The sequence below is a fragment of the Durio zibethinus genome, chromosome 1, assembly GCF_047325235.1.
Source record: "Durio zibethinus cultivar Kanyao isolate XHJ-2024 chromosome 1, ASM4732523v1, whole genome shotgun sequence".
In the NCBI taxonomy this organism is placed as follows: domain Eukaryota; kingdom Viridiplantae; phylum Streptophyta; class Magnoliopsida; order Malvales; family Malvaceae; genus Durio; species Durio zibethinus.
In genome coordinates, this window is record NC_143162.1 from 3,497,223 (window position 1) to 3,513,748 (window position 16,526).

The window sequence follows — 16,526 nt, forward strand, 5'->3', positions numbered from 1 at the left end:
AAACCCTAACTATAAAAGGGTAATAAGTGGTTTCTCGGCTGCCCTTTGAAAGCTAGAGTAGTCATCAGCGGAAGCGCTCTCTAAAACCCCTAGTCTCGCATCTCTCTTTCATTTTGCCTGAAGCCATGGTAATTGCTCTCTCTTTGCATCTACTACGATACTTGATGTTAAGCTGAATCTTGTTTGGTAACTGAGAAAATAGTTTTGGATTTGGGTATAGTAAATAGAAATAAAAGACTGGAATTTTACAGACTAAATGAAACAAGGTAATAAATTATGTGAATTTTTCTTCTTTGAGATTGGTATTATTTACTTTGCTCTAGTTTTTATTATGTTTCTATGCTTGAAAAACTGAAGCAAAGTACAAATTAGAAATGTGCACTGCTTTGTCTCAGTCTTAAAATGGTGAAAGCTCAAATTTGAATCAATTAATAATTAAATTAGATTTAACCTAATATTTTCTGTTGATGGTTTTTCTTTTCGATTCAATTGGAGTCCTGGGTTTATGTTTTTAGTTTTTGTTATTATAGGGCAGATTTATTTATTGACTTAGGTTCAAAGCGGATAGCTGATGTGTTCATTGATTTGCGGTATTTTGTAGTCAAGGAGAAAGGTTAGGGAGCCCAAGGAGGAGAATACTACCCTTGGACCTGCTGTGCGAGAGGGTGAACATGTTTTTGGGGTTGCTCACATTTTTGCCTCATTTAATGACACATTTATCGTAAGTGGTAACCTCCTTTGTTTGCATTGATTTTTTTTTTTTTTCTGATAGTTCATTCTGTTTAAAATGCTATCATTGAATTTGCAGCATGTGACTGATTTGTCTGGAAGGGAAACAATGGTTCGCATCACTGGTATGGTTTACACTTGTCTTTAGAAAATGGTTTGGTTTTGTTACCATATCTAGATTTTAAAAGTTGATTTAGTTGGTTTTAATACTTCAACTGGCTAACACAGAAGTTGGATTTTTCAAAGGAAGCTGACTAGTTATTCAAAAGCCAATTGTAACTTTATAGTAAAGAGTGTTAATTAAACATTGCAAAATGCGATAATATTCATGTCCCAGCTTGGAGTTAATTTTTTGAAGATTATTTTTACTTATTCCTTGCCCAAACGTAGGTGGTATGAAGGTGAAAGCTGATAGGGATGAGTCTTCCCCGTATGCAGCCATGCTTGCAGCACAAGATGTCGCTCAACGCTGCAAGGTTTTGTAGCTTACCCTCTGAATTGTAGCGCAATACATAGTTACATTCAGTGAACTTATGGTTATTCATGTTTATTATCTGCAGGAGTTGGGTATTACTGCCCTTCATATAAAGCTTCGAGCTACTGGAGGGAACAAAACCAAGACACCTGGTCCGGGTGCCCAGTCAGCACTTAGAGCCCTTGCTCGTTCAGGCATGAAAATTGGACGCATAGGTACACTGCTTCAATTCTTTCGATTCTCAAGGCTTTATTGGGTCCATTCACTTCCATTCTTATAAACTGACATGCAAACTTTTCTTCACCGCAGAGGATGTTACCCCCATTCCCACCGACAGTACCCGTAGAAAGGGTGGCAGACGTGGAAGAAGGCTGTGATTCTTTGCTTCATATCTGTTACTCAGTTGCTGCTGCTGCAATGCTTGGAGTCTTCTTTCTTTTTTAAAACAATTTTCAGTTTAGATTCAAACTTGCTTTGCCAGTTCTCGAGTTGCAAATTTGTAGTTCCAGAATGGGTTTTGATATTAATTGACAGAGACAAAAGTTGTGGAACTCTTTCGTTGTTGGTTTTCCTTGTGGAGTTATAATGTGGGTATGGCAGATAAGAACGCCCTGCATTTGTTTAATGTTAGTAGGAATTCCGATCTTAAGATAAAATTCTCACCAATGTCGAGTTTTCAGGCCTTGATCATCCCGTTTAATTAAGGGCATAAGTCTTATCGCCAGGTTTATGAATTTCTAGCTAATGCTTTGTCTTCAAAGAATTTTTCTTTCCCTAATCGTCGAGGGATTGCATTGAAAGAAATGAATTAACAAATTAACAGTTTTAAGCTTATTTGAAATGAGCAAATGAACAGCTATATATTGTTTATCATGCAACTTGGGCCTGAATTGAATAATAAAAATGCTCCTGTGAATGGAAAATTTGTTGTCCATGCAAAGAGCAACAAGTTGAAAATGGGTTAAATTTTTATTTTAATAAGCATTATTAAAAGTATTACTTTGGAAATATATTTTTATTAATAGTGAATTAAATAATTTTTATAAATTTATATTAGCTATATAGTTTGGATGACATCAATTTAATTGACTAATTTAGTTAAAATGTAAATAAAATTAAATAATAACAATAACAATAATTAATAAATATTATTATTAAAGTTAAAATTGGGCTTGTCTAGTTTATAAAGTCTATTAAAAGCCCAATACGTTTTTTATTTGGATCTCAAAGAGAAAAAGCCCAATGCATTCTCAACTCCAATTGAAACCCTAGAATATGAGGATAAAATCCTAACAATCAACGACCCGCTCATTCTTTGTGTGAAGGCCGGTTAAAGAGAGGAAGACGGGCAGGAAAAGATGCAGATATTCGTGAAAACCCTAACCGGTAAGACCATAACTCTCGAGGTCGAGAGCAGCGACACCATTGACAATGTCAAAGCCAAGATCCAAGACAAAGAAGGTAACTCTACCCCCTTCCTTTTCCTTTCCAATTTTTCATGTCTTTTTTCATCTTAAAATCGCAAATGGATCAAAAAGTTTAACTATATGAACTAACAGGAATCCCACCGGACCAACAACGTCTTATCTTCGCCGGAAAACAGCTCGAAGATGGCCGTACCTTGGCTGACTACAACATCCAAAAAGGTTTCTATTTGGGGTTTTCTTCCTTTTTTTTAATGATATTGTTAATTTTTTTATTTGATGAAGACACTTAACTGAGGTTTTTCATTTGTGGATCTTTTTTTTTTTTTTTTGGATGTAGAATCAACTCTTCATCTTGTTTTGAGGTTGAGAGGTGGAATTATTGAGCCTTCTTTAATGGCTTTGGCTCGCAAATACAACCAAGACAAAATGATTTGCCGCAAGTAAGCTCCTTTTCTTTTCTTTTCTTTCTTGTTTTATGGGTATGTTTTAGTTTTTGGGACATGACTTAGCCTCTACTCTTTATTTGGAGTGGGATAGAGGTCATACGAGGTCCCAAAATGATTGTAACTATTCTTCAACTTTGTCAGCTGAGCTAATTTCCTTGGCAGTTGATTTTCATGAATGGCACAATTAAGAGATGCAAGAAATTAGTCCCACTTTTTAGTATTTAGTATAAGTGAAAAATGGGACTTCAAGTTGAACCCTATTTTGCAATTGAAATTTTCATTCTTTAACTTTGTCTACTGGTCTAAACTTTACTTGCAGTTGATTTTCTAGGGTAGCACATGATAGTTGATGCTTTGCTTCTTGTTTATGGTGCTTGATAAATCAAAATATTGGTTTTTCTTAATTATTTTGAGACTTGTTTAACAACTTGTGGTGAGGTGTTCTTACGGAGTTTGATGTTTTACATCTCATAGGATTTGAGTTTATGATTAACTTGAAGGGCTTTGTGACAGGATCTAACAAACCAATCTGCTCTGATTGCTGCTTTGCTCAATTATTGTGTGTTATGTTGAAATTTGCATCTTCATGTAAAACTATTAATATTTACCAATGTGCATCCTGCATCATTGAAGATAATTTATCTCCTAATTTTTGTCTGCTAGGTGTTATGCTCGTCTGCATCCACGAGCTGTGAACTGTCGGAAGAAGAAATGCGGTCACAGCAATCAGGTTTGTTTATGTATCCTGTATTTGGGTTCTAGTAATTTTTAATATCACCCTTTTGTTGCAATGAACCAAGTATTTCTTTCTCTTGTTGCAGTTGAGGCCCAAGAAGAAGATTAAGTAAACTATGACTCTGGTTATCTTTTCTGCCATAAAAGAACTTGAATATCGGACTTGGAAAAAATTTCAATTTAGTTCTTTGCTGTTTTGTTTTGTTTGTTTAAATCTGATATCTAGATCTGGCAATTGATGAAGAATTTGAGTGAAATTGAGTTTCAAATTGACGTTTAACTATGTTAGGCATTTCTTCCTTGCGTTGATACATGTGGATTGAACTAATCTCCACAAAATGTTGATGTGAATGCTTTCCATTTTTTCTTGCATTGCCCTTGTCCAAAACAGAGGGATTAAAGGGAAATAGTATTAGTTTTTGGTTAGAAAAAATAATAAAAGGAGAAGTGCTTGTGTTCTAGGTACATCTTGATTTTATTTGAAAGGAGTTGCAGAGACGCATTCTCAGTGATGGACCATTAATCTAAGTATAAAGTAACTGATTCATGATAATCCAATTAGACTTAAAAGTTGTGAACATGGTAATTTTAGACATTAAGAAAGATAAAGACAAGTGGTATAGATTATACGAGTTTGATAAAAATAAATTCATTTATATATGTTTAATTTGAAATAAGCGTAAATACATAAATCCATAAAAACGGCACGTATCTAAGAGCTAACAGATTTATTTAAAAACTTAATATACTTCAGTCTCCTATGAATCATCATTAGAGACTCACGATAGCCATTGGCTTGGGTATGTTTATGCATGCGTCAAGAAGACCATCTGTACTAGCTGTTAGTGTAAAGAGTTAGTAACTGTTGATTAGGTATGTTAGCATATTAGGTATGGTTTGAAGAGATCGTTTACTTATTTTGGACCTTGTATTTTTATAAATATATGCATGCATACTAAGAAATTGAAACTTTCAAAGAATAGAACTGAAACTTCGAAATTAAAAGTTTGGATTTTTTTTTTTTTTGAATTTACAAATTGCTGTCTAATTTTGCAAAATAACAAGAGAAACGGATCTAGTGTGGAATTAAAAACGGAGAATTTATATGGAGAGAAAAAAATTGTAATTTGCTAAAAAGAAAATGAAAAACATGTTTGATAATTGATTGGAGATTAGGAGTCCTGAGAATTTTGGTTAAATTTCCATGATTGTAATCATCCTTCTTACAAACCCACTTATTGGATTTAAAGGTTTAGAAGTAGAAGAGATATATATGCATGGGCTTCCTTCAACAATAAAAAATTAAGAAAACTTCCTCATCCATCCAAGCGGAGGCATAATATTCATAAAGAAATGAACTTCAACAACAGTTTTTCTTTCCATTCTTGTCCTGGAACAGAATTTAGCAATCCTAATTACATTTAAAAACAAAAAAAAAGAACAGAAATTACATAAAACTTTGTGATTTTTATTTATTATCCTAATTCCTAAGCTCCTATCTCCAATATATCATCCTTGTCCCATCCCTTTCAATTGTTCATCTTATTAGGCTTTCTCATGCTCCAGGCTTCAACATCTGCAGTGATTTTCTCAGTCCCATTGTTGAATACAAACAAGTGAGCATCGTCAAAAACTGCCAGCGTTGGATAAACTCTCGATGTGATGCATGTTTTTCCCCCAGCTCCAAAACTCTCCACCATTGAGTTATCAATCTGCAGAGATAAGAAAAAGCAAGAGAGTGAGAGAAAGAAGAAATTTTTAAGGACATGTTTAGGGTTAGAATATGTACCAAACTCCTAAGAGAAAGCTTCTTCTTATCAGCCAAATCTACATCCACAAATCCAGCAAATGATGGTTTATATAGCCCAACTTTCCTCAAGGAAGAGCTGCCACAATGTTACAAAATTAATCAAAATAAATCTAAATTTTGACATTAGAAGAGGAACTAATATTGATTTTAAGATAAGTACAAAAAAAAGGGTTAGTAAAACAAACCTTCCAGCATCAGAGCATAAGAGAACAACATGCTTGTCTTGACCTTTAAATAACCTGAAAAAAACGGGGGTGTATTCTTCTAGCTTTTCTGAAGCTAATGTTAGTAGCCCAAATGGTCCAACACCACCTTGAACAGTTGAGCCCTTTTGCCCACAAAGATCCTGCGGATTGGTCCAGCTAGGATCAAATGGTTCAGCTTTGTCCAAGCTAGGTATGAAGAAGGTAACCTCGACGTCAGCCTGGGAACATCATCAATAACCAGAAAGTCATGTTTGAATTTCGGTTTAATTCAAATCAATAATATATATTTATATATATTGGTTTCAATCTAAAGCAGCAAACCTGGGCGGCAGTAATTCCTTTGACTTCAACATGTTCTCCCAACTTGAGCTCTTGATTGCTTAATTTAACATTTTGGGTCCTAAGTGTTTCTATTTCTTCAATAGGCCAGAGCAGCAATTGCTTCCTGTTAGGATCAAGCCACACCTTCCTTGGAATTGTCTGAGACAAATCCTTGAAAATTACTTACAAATTATTAAAAATCAATAAAAATATTTGATTATTCTTCAAAATAATGAACGCATTACCTGAATACCAGCCCATCCTTTCTTAACATCATCTTGAGGAGTATCAGACTCGTTGGTCCAACCCCATATGATCCTCCTGTTCTTTATGGGGTCAATAAACGACTTTGAAGCATAGTAATTTCCATAGTCTAGTCTAAGGCCATCCCAACCATCAACAGAGCCCTTGTCCACCAAATATTTATCCCTAGCCGGGAAATATGTACCTAAAGTGTAGTACTCAAACCTAGTAACATCTAAGCTGACCTTGATTACATGCTTAACATTAGGCCCAAAAGCAGATGCGTCTGGCGCAGCTTCACCGGTCAATGACACTGGAAAAAAGTCTACGCATTCCCACATACCTGTCTTTGGCACAGAATGTAGAGGGTGCTTCGCCTTTGTCCATTTCTTGAAATCCCTACTTCTGTATAAATGAGCAATCCCTCTATTTTTCCTTCTGCTACCTACCACCATTCGCCAATGCCCATCAATCTTCCATGCAGTTGATGGGTCACGGAAGGCTGTCTTGTTCATGGTTTCATCTGCAACCGCGAGCGGGTTGTCAGCTGGCTTGATCCATTTACGCAAATATGGGTCTGATAAATTCGCTGGTATAGCATAGTTTTGGACTTGGTTGTGTTGCGGATCAATTCCTGTGTAAAGAAGTACAGGCGTATTGTCTGGAAGAATTGTGGCTGATCCAGACCAACACCCATTTATATCAAAGTGCTCTGAAGGACAAATTGCAGGCTCAAGTGCTTCCCAATTGACCATGTCTTTGGAGACCGAATGAGCCCAAATAATGTTGCCCCAAACTGCACCCTTGGGGTTGTGTTGGTAGAATACATGGTAAATCCCATTGTAGTGCATTACACCTATTTGATTACGTGAGAAGGTAGGAACGATTAGAAGGGCAAAGAACAGGGACGCATAGTTAAACAAGTATATATGAACATGAAATTTGAAGTATTCTGTTGGAAAACTTACCATTTGGATCTGCTCACAGTGTGTTCATCATTTAAGCAGCACCCAAGGAAGAATGCAAAACAAAACAAAAACATGACAAGTTAGTTTATATGATTTTTTACGTTTAGAATTTGTCCTCTGCCATGTCTAAGGTGAATATGAGATTTTTTTCGTATAAAATTTAAACACTAACGATATTAACGAAAAGAAAAATTTTGAAGAAAATATATTAATTCACCATTGATCCAATTCTTAGGAGGCTGAAAGTGATAGCCAGTTCTGTGGAGTTGCTTGACATTAACTGCACTTTCAGATTGTAACTCTTTATAAACTTTGTGAGATCCTTCGACGCCATTGTTAAGGTTGCTTATCACATAAAAACAACAGACAAATAAATACAGGGAGAAGAATTTCAAAACCTCCATTGATAATTGAAGTCCAAAACCCTACAAACAAAGATATGAAGTTAAAAAATTTGAATATTTTTGTGTGGAATAAAATTGATGGGACGTTGGTTGATTTATAAAGTGAGGGAAGGGATTAAAAAGAAAAGGAAGACTCCAGATAAGATGAAACCAAATTGAAATCACCAGATTCAGTATAATTTGATAGTTAAATGGTTTTAACGAAATATTTTAGCTATCTAGCATTAAATCTAGAGTTCTTCTTTGACCACAACTCCTTTTATTTAGTACATGAATTTAAATTGTAATAAACTTTTTTTTTATGTAAATATGTTATTCTATTGTTATTAAAAGGAGTTTTTATTAAATAATAGAATTACTATTCCAATAAACTACGTCATTGTTATTCCAAGATGTTAACCATGCACAGTATGTATATTTTTAAATGAGGCGATAGTAAAGAAAAAAAAAGGAAAATTAATTTTTGAAACCTAATTGAAAGTAAGAAAAAGTTAGAAAACCAATATTTAAAAAATAAGTCTTAAATAAAAGAATTATATATAAATCCTAAGCGATTTTCAGGTTTCGATTTTTAGAGAAATAAAGATAAAGAAAGGAAATAAGAACACAGTTAATGATGTTTTTGAGCGCTAGAGATGGAGTTTCTATATATGGAGTTTTTGCATATAAAGGGTGAAATTATAATTGTTAATTTCGTTTCGATATTGGTTATATCGGTCAATATTCTTCAGTTGTATTAAAATATGATATATTTAAAAATAATTTTTTGTATCGAATTTAATATCAAGTAATATTCATTATTTTCGTTAAATTTGATTTATTTCGATGAATTTCGATTGAATAATATGTTTCGATCGGTACGTAAATATAAAATATATATTGTAATTTTTAATTTATCTTTTATTATTTAATTATTTTAAACTTAATAAAAATAAATTAATTGATAAAATAACTCTTAAAATTTAGAGTTTTTTTTTTTAACTTTATTTTATATTTTATTTTTTCAAATCAAAATCTATAACTTTATATTTAATTTTTTCAAAACTAAATTTATAAGTATTTCAATTTTTTCAAGAAAGTAATTATACTCCTTTTATAAAATTTAACAATTATAACGCATTAGTTAATTTTTTTCATCTCTTTGTTTTTATCTTAATATTTATATAAAAAAATACTTATTTAAATATCATATGATCAAATTAAATATCTAAAATACCATGAAAATTTTATAATATTATTTATTATGCTTTTAAACTTATTTATTTGATTTTTGAATATATTACATATTTATTTTTTAAATTATTAATAATATTATAATATACAAATTCAAGTATATTTTTAAATATATTTATATTAAATCAAAAAATCCAAAACAATGTGACGAAACAATTGATATCTATATATACCATCTTTTTAAAAAAAATTAAAATATTATCTGATATGATATTAATAACCTTAGGTGAAATCATGTATTTTGAGATTAAATCTATGGCAATCAAGGTGATTTTGGAGAAGTTTAATTAATTAATTGGTATCTATTTGTTTTAGATTTTGGTGACAGGTTAATAGTTTTGATTAGACTACTTATTACAGTACTTAATTAAATTCGTTGGTTAAATACTACTTAGGAAATAAATTAATTAGCTGTAGATAACAATTATAATAATCATTAACTTATTTATATTTTAATAAATTTATTATCATGAAAACCAAACGAAAAAAATTAAATGAATGAATTTTTTTATCTTGACTGGAGATATAAATGATACATTAGTACTCGTAAGTTACTCGAGTTCGATTCGAATAAAATTCGAATTCGGTTCGATTATTATCGAGTCGAGTTCGAGTAACTCGACTCATCGATTGAGTTGAATTTGAATATTTTTATATTCAGTTTGAGTAGCTCGTAAGTCTAATCGAATTTTTATATTTAAATATTTTTTTATTATTTTAATTAATAAAATATTTCGACTTCAAGCTCGAACTCGAGCACAAATAATCGAGCTCTTGTCGAGTATAAGAATCGAACTTATTTTTATATATTTTTGAGCTTAATCGAGCGAATCCGAGTAGTTCGAATTCGATAACGAATCAAGCTAAAGCTAGGAAAATGAAACTCGATCGAATTCGAGTTATATATCGAGCCACGAATTAAAAATCAAACTCGAACTTCTCACTGTATTAATTCGACTCGACTCGATTACACTCTTAATCCTGACTATAAAACTTCAAAGGTATATGCGAATTTAAAAGTATGTCATCATGATCAATTAAATAAAATTAAATATGTCAATTTCATCAAATTTTTTTTATCTACAAATGAATTCTTAACATACATAGAAAATAATCTATAAATAGATTATCATTTCCTCGCTTCCTCTATCTTCTTTATAAGAGAAATTATGGATATCAGGAAAGGTTAAATATCTATTGAGAAAAGATTCTATATATGAAACATTACCTAATGTCAGCATATATTCATTTTACTTAAATCATATTACTTAATTATATTATTAAAAAATCATTTATTATATATCTGATAATTAAATAGTAAATATTTATTTTAATAAATTCATTTATATTGTTAGTAATTAATAATCGACTTCTTTTAATAATATAATTAATATAATTTAAAGATAGATACATACGGATCAGTAGTCATTTCATACAATCTTTTTTCATATATACGAAAAATTATAAGGAAAGTTATTATTTTATCAAAAATATAGAAGTTGTCTTATTTATCTGAAGATATATGTATATATAGTTCATTTGAATAATTAATCCACCTTTCAAGCATCTCCAAGTATTCCTTTACTTTTTTGTAATACACATGTTGTTGTTAGAGAAAATAAATAATAAAAAAAAAATTTTGAATTTGGAACGTGAGAAATATATTTTTTTAAAAATTATACTTTTAAGATATAATAAAGTTTTAGACTTTTTAATAAAAAATAATAAAAATGATTATATTAAAATGTTTATTTATAATAAATGAAAAAATATAAATTTTTATTCAAATAATAATAATAATAATAATAATTTATGCAATCATATTTATATGAATAATTATCTATTTATATTTAAATAATTATAATCATTTGGTATATAATAATTATTTCTATTTAAATATAATTATTAAAAACATGAATAAAATTAATATAAAAATTAGATATATTCATCGTTAATTAACTTTTCTATTGAGATATATCATATTTTAAATTATCATCTAAATTTGATCACTTCTATCCATCTCAAGTCAGTGTAATTTTCCGAAAATTCATCACCACCTTTTTCTCTCCATCGATGGATAGCTATAAATCTCCAACCCATCTTTTTCTCCTGTAATCAAACTTCTAACTTACCCTCTTTTGCTCTTCAATGGAGATTTCAAAGTTTCATTTTCTTTGTTTAGTAGTCTGGAACCTTGCTGCAATAATCAATTTGAACAATGGTATCAAAGCTTCTCACAGGATTTACCCTGAATATCAGTCTCTAAGTGCAATTAGAGTTAAGCAACTCCATAGAACAGGCTACCACTTTCAGCCTCCGAAGCATTGGATCAGTGGTTTTTTCTTCAAAATTCAAAGGTTCAATATTCATTTTAGAATCTAACTTTTATGCAAGCTCACTGCCGTCAACATTGTCACTAACTTCTCGTTTCTTTCTTTGTTTTGGTTTTTCCTTTGGGGATGTTTAAACAATGAAAAAAAAAAATCTACCACAGATCCAAATGGTAAGTCTCCTAACTATGCTGCAAATTTTCGCCTATAGTTTGTCCAATTTATACCTTCTTTTAATCCAACCCTTTCAAAGCAAGTATTGATCTCACAATTTATATGTCATCAAACAGGCCCCATGTATTACAAAGGATTGTACCATTTGTTCTACCAATACAATCCCAAAGGAGCAGTGTGGGGCAACATTGTTTGGCCCCATTCAGTGTCAAAGGATATGGTGAATTGGGAAGCACTCGAATATGCAATCACTCCTTCTGCACCCTTTGATATTAAGGGCTGTTGGTCAGAGTCAGTCAATATTCTTCCAGGCAATAAACCAGTAATTTTTTACAGAGGAATTGACCCCCAAGAAAACCAGGTACAAAACTATGCTGTACCAGAAAATGTATCAGATCCTTATCTACGTAAATGGAAGAAGCCTTCAGAGGGAAACCCGATAGTGGTTGCTGATAAAGGCATGAATGCCAGTTCCTTTCGTGACCCTACCACAGCTTGGTTGGCATATGGGTACTGGAATATATTGGTAGGAAGTAAAAATGATCGTACAGGGATATTCTATTTGTTCAAGAGCAAGGATCTCAAGAAATGGACCAAAGCTCAACACCCTTTACACTCGGTTCCTAATACTGGAATGTTGGAATGTCCAGACTTTTATCCTGTTTCAAAGTCTAGGAAAAATGGCTTGGAGACATCTGTACTAGGAAACGTGAAACATGTTTTGAAGGCGAGCTTAGATCTTACAAGGCACGAGTATTACCCTCTTGGAACTTATTACCCTGATCAGGATAAGTACGAACCTGAAAAGGCCCTTGTTGATGGTTGGGCTGGTCTTAGATATGATTATGGTAATTTCTATGCTTCAAAGACATTCTTTGATCCTGTAAAGGACAGAAGGATTTTGTGGGGTTGGGCTAATGAATCGGATTCTGAGAAGGAAGATGGTAAAAAAGGATGGGCTGGCATTCAGGTATGTGGTACCTTATAAATATTTAAATATAACATATATATATATATATATATATTGATATTCAATCAAAATATATTTTACTGATATTCAAGTGATAGTTATTGTTATGAACTTGTTCTGAATTTTAATGGCATTATTATCTCAGTTAATTCCAAGGACAGTCTGGCTTGATCCCAGCGGAAAGCAATTGGAGCAATGGCCTATTGAAGAGATAGAGACTCTAAGGGGGAAAAAGGTCCAAGTGAGGAATACACAGCTTAAACCAGGAGAGCATATTGAAATCAAAGGAATAAGTGGCTCCCAGGTTTGCTCCCTAACAAAAGTTCTAAGAACATAATTCACTAAAAGGAAGACTATTCGAGACCTCCTTATAATTATCTCCTCGATCTTCACAGGCTGATGTTGATCTCACCTTCTCAATACCTAACTTGGAAAAAGCCGAGCCATTTGATCCTACCTGGAAAGATCCTCAAGACCTTTGTTGCAAAAAGAAATCAAAAGTTCATGGTGCAATCGGTCCATTTGGACTGTTGGCATTAGCTTCAGAAAAGCTAGAAGAATTTACTCCAGTTTTCTTCAGGATATTCAAAGCTCAAAACAAACACGTTGTTCTCATGTGCTCTGATGCATCAAGGTTTGTCTACATTTTCCTACAAAGACCACTAATGAGTTTCATTCCTCCATTATATAAAATTTGAAACTCATTTTGATTCGATTTCTTTGTGTCAGATCCACTTTGACGAAGAGAGTTTATAAACCAACATTTGGTGGCTTTGTACATGTAGATTTGTCTTATAAGAAGCTTTCTCTTAGGAGTTTGGTGTGCTATCTATGACATATATAATTCTATACTTCTAGGTCTCCACTCTTCATGTCTTCTGCTCTTTTTGCTTATAACAGTACTTTTATGCGTTCCATTTTCTTTTATTGGCTGGGCAGATTGATCACTCTGTGGTAGAGAGTTTTGCAGCTGGAGGGAAAACATGCATCTCATCAAGGGTATATCCAAAAATAGCAGTTTTTCATCAGGCTCATGTGTTTTTATTCAACAATGGAACTGAAACTGTCACTTTAGAAAATGACAATGCCTGGAGAATGCGGAAGCCTGAACGGATGAACAAGTGAAGGGAATTTGGATTTTTATCAAGTTTAAACAATGTCACTTTTTTTTTTATGGTTCTTATGTCAAGTTTAAAATTATTAAGGCTCTCCTTGCTCTTGCTTGGCTTTACAAAAATAAGATACAAGGGATTGAAAGAAACGAAAGAAGTTTATATATTATCAACTAAAACATGATCCCTGAGTTAATAGATTGTTTTAACAAAGAACATGGCCAACATTAATTATCAAAAACCTATGCCTTGAGGACCTTTTCAAGAATGCGGCAACCTGAAAGCATTCTTAGCTGGTGCTCATAATATAAAGTTGACAAAAATCTATGTAAGAAAAGGATCTTTTAGCGTGCCTTGGCCCTTGGGTATAGGAGAGGCCTTGATCTTCTTAACAGTTGATACATCAATCCTGAAAGACTTGACAATGATATCATCCCTGATGTTAGTTGAAAAAACAGACCCAGGACTAGTTATAGTTCCAGCATTTGCACTACCGAAGGCAGAAATCGCAAAAGCAGAGTCCGGCCCGTAGTTATATTGATAGTGGACAACCCCCTTAGGGAAGATAAACAGATCTCCGGCTTGAAGAGTCTGAATATGTAACACATTTTGTGCATCAACAAAGCCCGCTTCAAGATAGCCTATGAGAAGAAAAAGAAGCTCAGCAGCATGAGGATGACTGTGAACAGGATTTAAGGAGCCTGAAGGGAACTGCTGCACAGCATAAGAAACGCCCTGGCCATTCAAGGCTGGAAATTCAGCCTCGCTGACTTTCATAACCTCAAAACCTGTTGGTGGATCAGCCCCAATCAGGACACGGAAGGCAGTATGAGTGAAGAAGTTTGCATCAGCAGCTGTGAAATTTGGAGGGAGGACAGAGTCAAGCTTAAGGTCTGCCTCACTAGCATATATCACCTGGAAAACCATCAGTACCAAAATGAGGGCATGAATGCATGATATGATACCCATGGTGAAAGTTGAGGTTATGCAGAATAACTAGACTATTTTAGATGATCTCATAATTACATAGAAGACCATAAAAGCAAAGCTGATTAAGGATCGTGAATGTGTAATCATAGTATGTATCCAACAATGTATATTAGATGCGAACCAGAACCTTGGTAGCAATTTGACCGGCACTCTCCACCATATGCATTTGGCCGGCAACTATAAAGAAATAACAATGCATTTTTGTCTTACACGTCATTTCTTCAGCTTATCACCGAAGTCTCAAATATTGCATGTTAATTTCTTCGAAGTTTAAGACATGCCATATACATCAGGACACATTAAATGATATACATAGAGAAGTATATTAAAGCCCCCTTTAAAGAATATGGTACTGTCTAGTAAGACAATCAAAATAAGACATGGAGCGGAACTCTAGATTTACAAATGCTGTAAATGAAAACAATATTGGAAAATGATATAGTCAAGTCAATTATTTTAAATTATGTAGCACTACTAACTAGTTAGGAGGTGGCAAATGACATTAAGGGTATAGCCTAAAATTTTCATTACAGTTTATCTGATACAAATAGACAAATAGGAAACGAATCATCGCTAAGAAAACTTTCTTTTTCACAAGATTTAAGTGCAAAACAGGGTCTAATTAATCCAAGTAATTTACAAGAATAATTTGTTCTTGTCCATTAAATCAGGTCATCATTATCAGTACAAGCCAAATGGCCTCATGAACCACAAAAGTTCCCTATTCAAAAGCAGATGCGTGTTAGACATTTTAACATTAAAGAACCCTAAAAAATATGATCTGATACTTTAACAAAACATGTAAAAGGGGAAAACTAACCTGCCAAAATCAAGTAAGCCAATTACAAGTAGTCCCCACATGAACAGGCACCCTCATTGAAGTAGTGAAACCGATTTGCATCTCGGACGATAATCAACCTCTTTGTAATAGCTGACACAAAATAAATGTGTAGCAATGACCACAAACTCTAAGATTTCTTGTAATCCTGATAGGAGTTCCCTCAGGTGCAGCAATAAGACCAAATGCAATAGCCAATTTTTCACTACGTGTGCACAAGATTCCAACCTTAACTTCCTCATCAACATCATGCAACACAATTTGTATCTGGAACATAACCAGCTAACTCCAGTTTCTCACTCATACTCTTCAGCGATCCATAAATCTCCTTTGACACCCAGGTCCAACCAGGGATCTTTTCCAAGTTCCTTTTTGTTAGGTTCCTAATATTTGCCATATCTTCCCACCTACCAGCATTTGCATAAATGTTGGAGAGTAACAAATGGTGCCCTGGATTCTGGGGGCTGAATTTCAAAAGAAGATTTTGCAGCCCATTCTGCCAACTTTACATGTTTATGGATTCTACATGCCGCAAGCAAAGCACTCCATAGTCCTTCCTTCTCAACTGTCATGTTCTCTATTAGGTTCAAGGCCTCAAAAAGGGCATAAGCTTCACCTAAAGCCTTGTGTTAACATATTTGTTAAGAAGTTTGTTTGAAACAAAGAGATTATTTAATAATCCATTGGCAACTACTTGGACATGAACGTGTTTTATTTGAAAGATGTTTTTGCAGTTTAACAAAGCAAAGACCAAATATTTGGGGTCTACATGAAGTGAAGAACTAGATTCCAATGGTTTTTGCGTCTCGGTTTGAGGTAGGTTTGTTGAGTATCCGCAATTGCAGCAGGTTGAGAAATAGATAAAAGGCGAAATCTTTCATGGTTTGCGATAAGCAAGGTTTGGGTTTTCGTGAGCTTTAACATGGAAATGGTACGAGGTACCTTTGAAACCGTATCTTCGTCGGAACAAAGACGAGGAAACATGCAACGGTTAAGCCAACAGCCTTTTAAGTTTTGATTTGTACCACTCTATTTATGTCATTTTTTTTGTCTTTTTTTTGTTATAGAAATTTGATTTTTATCATTATTTTTTAAACTTATTACGTTGAATTAAA

General features: G+C 33.1%; 6 protein-coding genes across 7 annotated transcripts; 3 read left to right on the forward strand and 3 right to left on the reverse strand.

Annotated features, from left to right (window-relative positions):
* Positions 1–40: 40 nt before the first annotated feature.
* On the forward strand, positions 41–1,755 carry LOC111310971 (small ribosomal subunit protein uS11z). 2 transcript variants are annotated; one of them, XM_089759031.1, is made up of 6 exons: positions 41–128; positions 531–721; positions 809–854; positions 1,120–1,205; positions 1,290–1,419; positions 1,514–1,755. In XM_089759031.1, the coding sequence occupies exons 3-6, from the start codon at positions 839–841 to the stop codon at positions 1,579–1,581; spliced, it is 300 nt and encodes a 99-aa protein (XP_089615157.1). In that variant the 5' UTR covers positions 41–128; positions 531–721; positions 809–838; the 3' UTR covers positions 1,582–1,755. The 2 variants fall into 2 exon arrangements, with proteins under 2 accessions (XP_089615157.1, XP_022766088.1); XM_022910353.2 differs by having other exon boundaries at positions 602–721.
* Positions 1,756–2,503: 748 nt separating this feature from the next.
* On the forward strand, positions 2,504–4,095 carry LOC111311700 (ubiquitin-ribosomal protein eL40 fusion protein). Its single transcript, XM_022911312.2, has 5 exons — positions 2,504–2,665; positions 2,764–2,850; positions 2,969–3,071; positions 3,741–3,807; positions 3,899–4,095. Exons 1-5 carry the CDS (start codon positions 2,563–2,565, stop codon positions 3,923–3,925), a joined length of 387 nt encoding a protein of 128 aa, XP_022767047.1. The 5' UTR covers positions 2,504–2,562; the 3' UTR covers positions 3,926–4,095.
* A 999-nt stretch (positions 4,096–5,094) lies between these two features.
* Positions 5,095–7,539, reverse strand: LOC111311698 (beta-fructofuranosidase, insoluble isoenzyme 1-like). The gene is made up of 5 exons (XM_089758997.1): positions 6,395–7,539; positions 6,150–6,308; positions 5,808–6,046; positions 5,602–5,698; positions 5,095–5,524 (listed from the first exon to the last, which is right to left on the reverse strand). Exons 1-5 carry the CDS (start codon positions 7,361–7,363, stop codon positions 5,342–5,344), a joined length of 1,647 nt encoding a protein of 548 aa, XP_089615123.1. The 5' UTR covers positions 7,364–7,539; the 3' UTR covers positions 5,095–5,341.
* Positions 7,540–11,060: 3,521 nt separating this feature from the next.
* Positions 11,061–13,596, forward strand: LOC111310972 (beta-fructofuranosidase, insoluble isoenzyme 1-like). Its single transcript, XM_089759045.1, has 7 exons — positions 11,061–11,332; positions 11,492–11,500; positions 11,618–12,471; positions 12,617–12,775; positions 12,867–13,105; positions 13,201–13,291; positions 13,411–13,596. The coding sequence occupies exons 1-7, from the start codon at positions 11,146–11,148 to the stop codon at positions 13,594–13,596; spliced, it is 1,725 nt and encodes a 574-aa protein (XP_089615171.1). The 5' UTR covers positions 11,061–11,145.
* Positions 13,597–13,645: 49 nt separating this feature from the next.
* Positions 13,646–14,765, reverse strand: LOC111310586 (germin-like protein 9-3). Its single transcript, XM_022910063.2, has one exon. The coding sequence runs from the start codon at positions 14,550–14,552 to the stop codon at positions 13,908–13,910; it is 645 nt and encodes a 214-aa protein (XP_022765798.2). The 5' UTR covers positions 14,553–14,765; the 3' UTR covers positions 13,646–13,907.
* A 623-nt stretch (positions 14,766–15,388) lies between these two features.
* On the reverse strand, positions 15,389–15,983 carry LOC149520277 (pentatricopeptide repeat-containing protein DWY1, chloroplastic-like). The gene is made up of 3 exons (XM_089740733.1): positions 15,852–15,983; positions 15,492–15,678; positions 15,389–15,393 (listed from the first exon to the last, which is right to left on the reverse strand). The coding sequence occupies exons 1-3, from the start codon at positions 15,981–15,983 to the stop codon at positions 15,389–15,391; spliced, it is 324 nt and encodes a 107-aa protein (XP_089596859.1).
* Between the last annotated feature and the right edge of the window lie 543 nt (positions 15,984–16,526).

Bases quoted from the DNA above. Each gene is read 5' to 3' on its own strand.
- LOC111311700 (XM_022911312.2), top strand. From the start codon at position 2,563: ATGCAGATATTCGTGAAAACCCTAACCGGTAAGACCATAACTCTCGAG. The intron at 2,666-2,763 runs GTAACTCTACCC...ATGAACTAACAG, and splicing joins CAAGATCCAAGACAAAGAAG to GAATCCCACCGGACCAACAA. The intron at 3,808-3,898 runs GTTTGTTTATGT...CTCTTGTTGCAG, and splicing joins AATGCGGTCACAGCAATCAG to TTGAGGCCCAAGAAGAAGAT.
- LOC149520277 (XM_089740733.1), bottom strand. From the start codon at position 15,983: ATGACAGTTGAGAAGGAAGGACTATGGAGTGCTTTGCTTGCGGCATGT. The intron at 15,679-15,851 runs GTTACTCTCCAA...GTTATGTTCCAG, and splicing joins CAGAATCCAGGGCACCATTT to ATACAAATTGTGTTGCATGA.
- LOC111310586 (XM_022910063.2), bottom strand. From the start codon at position 14,552: ATGGGTATCATATCATGCATTCATGCCCTCATTTTGGTACTGATGGTT.
- LOC111311698 (XM_089758997.1), bottom strand. From the start codon at position 7,363: ATGGTAAGTTTTCCAACAGAATACTTCAAATTTCATGTTCATATATAC. The intron at 6,309-6,394 runs GTAATGCGTTCA...GATTTGTCTCAG, and splicing joins AAGGATGGGCTGGTATTCAG to ACAATTCCAAGGAAGGTGTG. The intron at 5,525-5,601 runs GTACATATTCTA...TTATCTCTGCAG, and splicing joins AGCTTTCTCTTAGGAGTTTG to ATTGATAACTCAATGGTGGA.
- LOC111310971 (XM_022910353.2), top strand. The intron at 855-1,119 runs GTATGGTTTACA...GCCCAAACGTAG, and splicing joins AACAATGGTTCGCATCACTG to GTGGTATGAAGGTGAAAGCT. The intron at 1,420-1,513 runs GTACACTGCTTC...TCTTCACCGCAG, and splicing joins CATGAAAATTGGACGCATAG to AGGATGTTACCCCCATTCCC.
- LOC111310972 (XM_089759045.1), top strand. From the start codon at position 11,146: ATGGAGATTTCAAAGTTTCATTTTCTTTGTTTAGTAGTCTGGAACCTT. The intron at 12,472-12,616 runs GTATGTGGTACC...TTATTATCTCAG, and splicing joins AAGGATGGGCTGGCATTCAG to TTAATTCCAAGGACAGTCTG. The intron at 13,106-13,200 runs GTTTGTCTACAT...TCTTTGTGTCAG, and splicing joins ATGTGCTCTGATGCATCAAG to ATCCACTTTGACGAAGAGAG.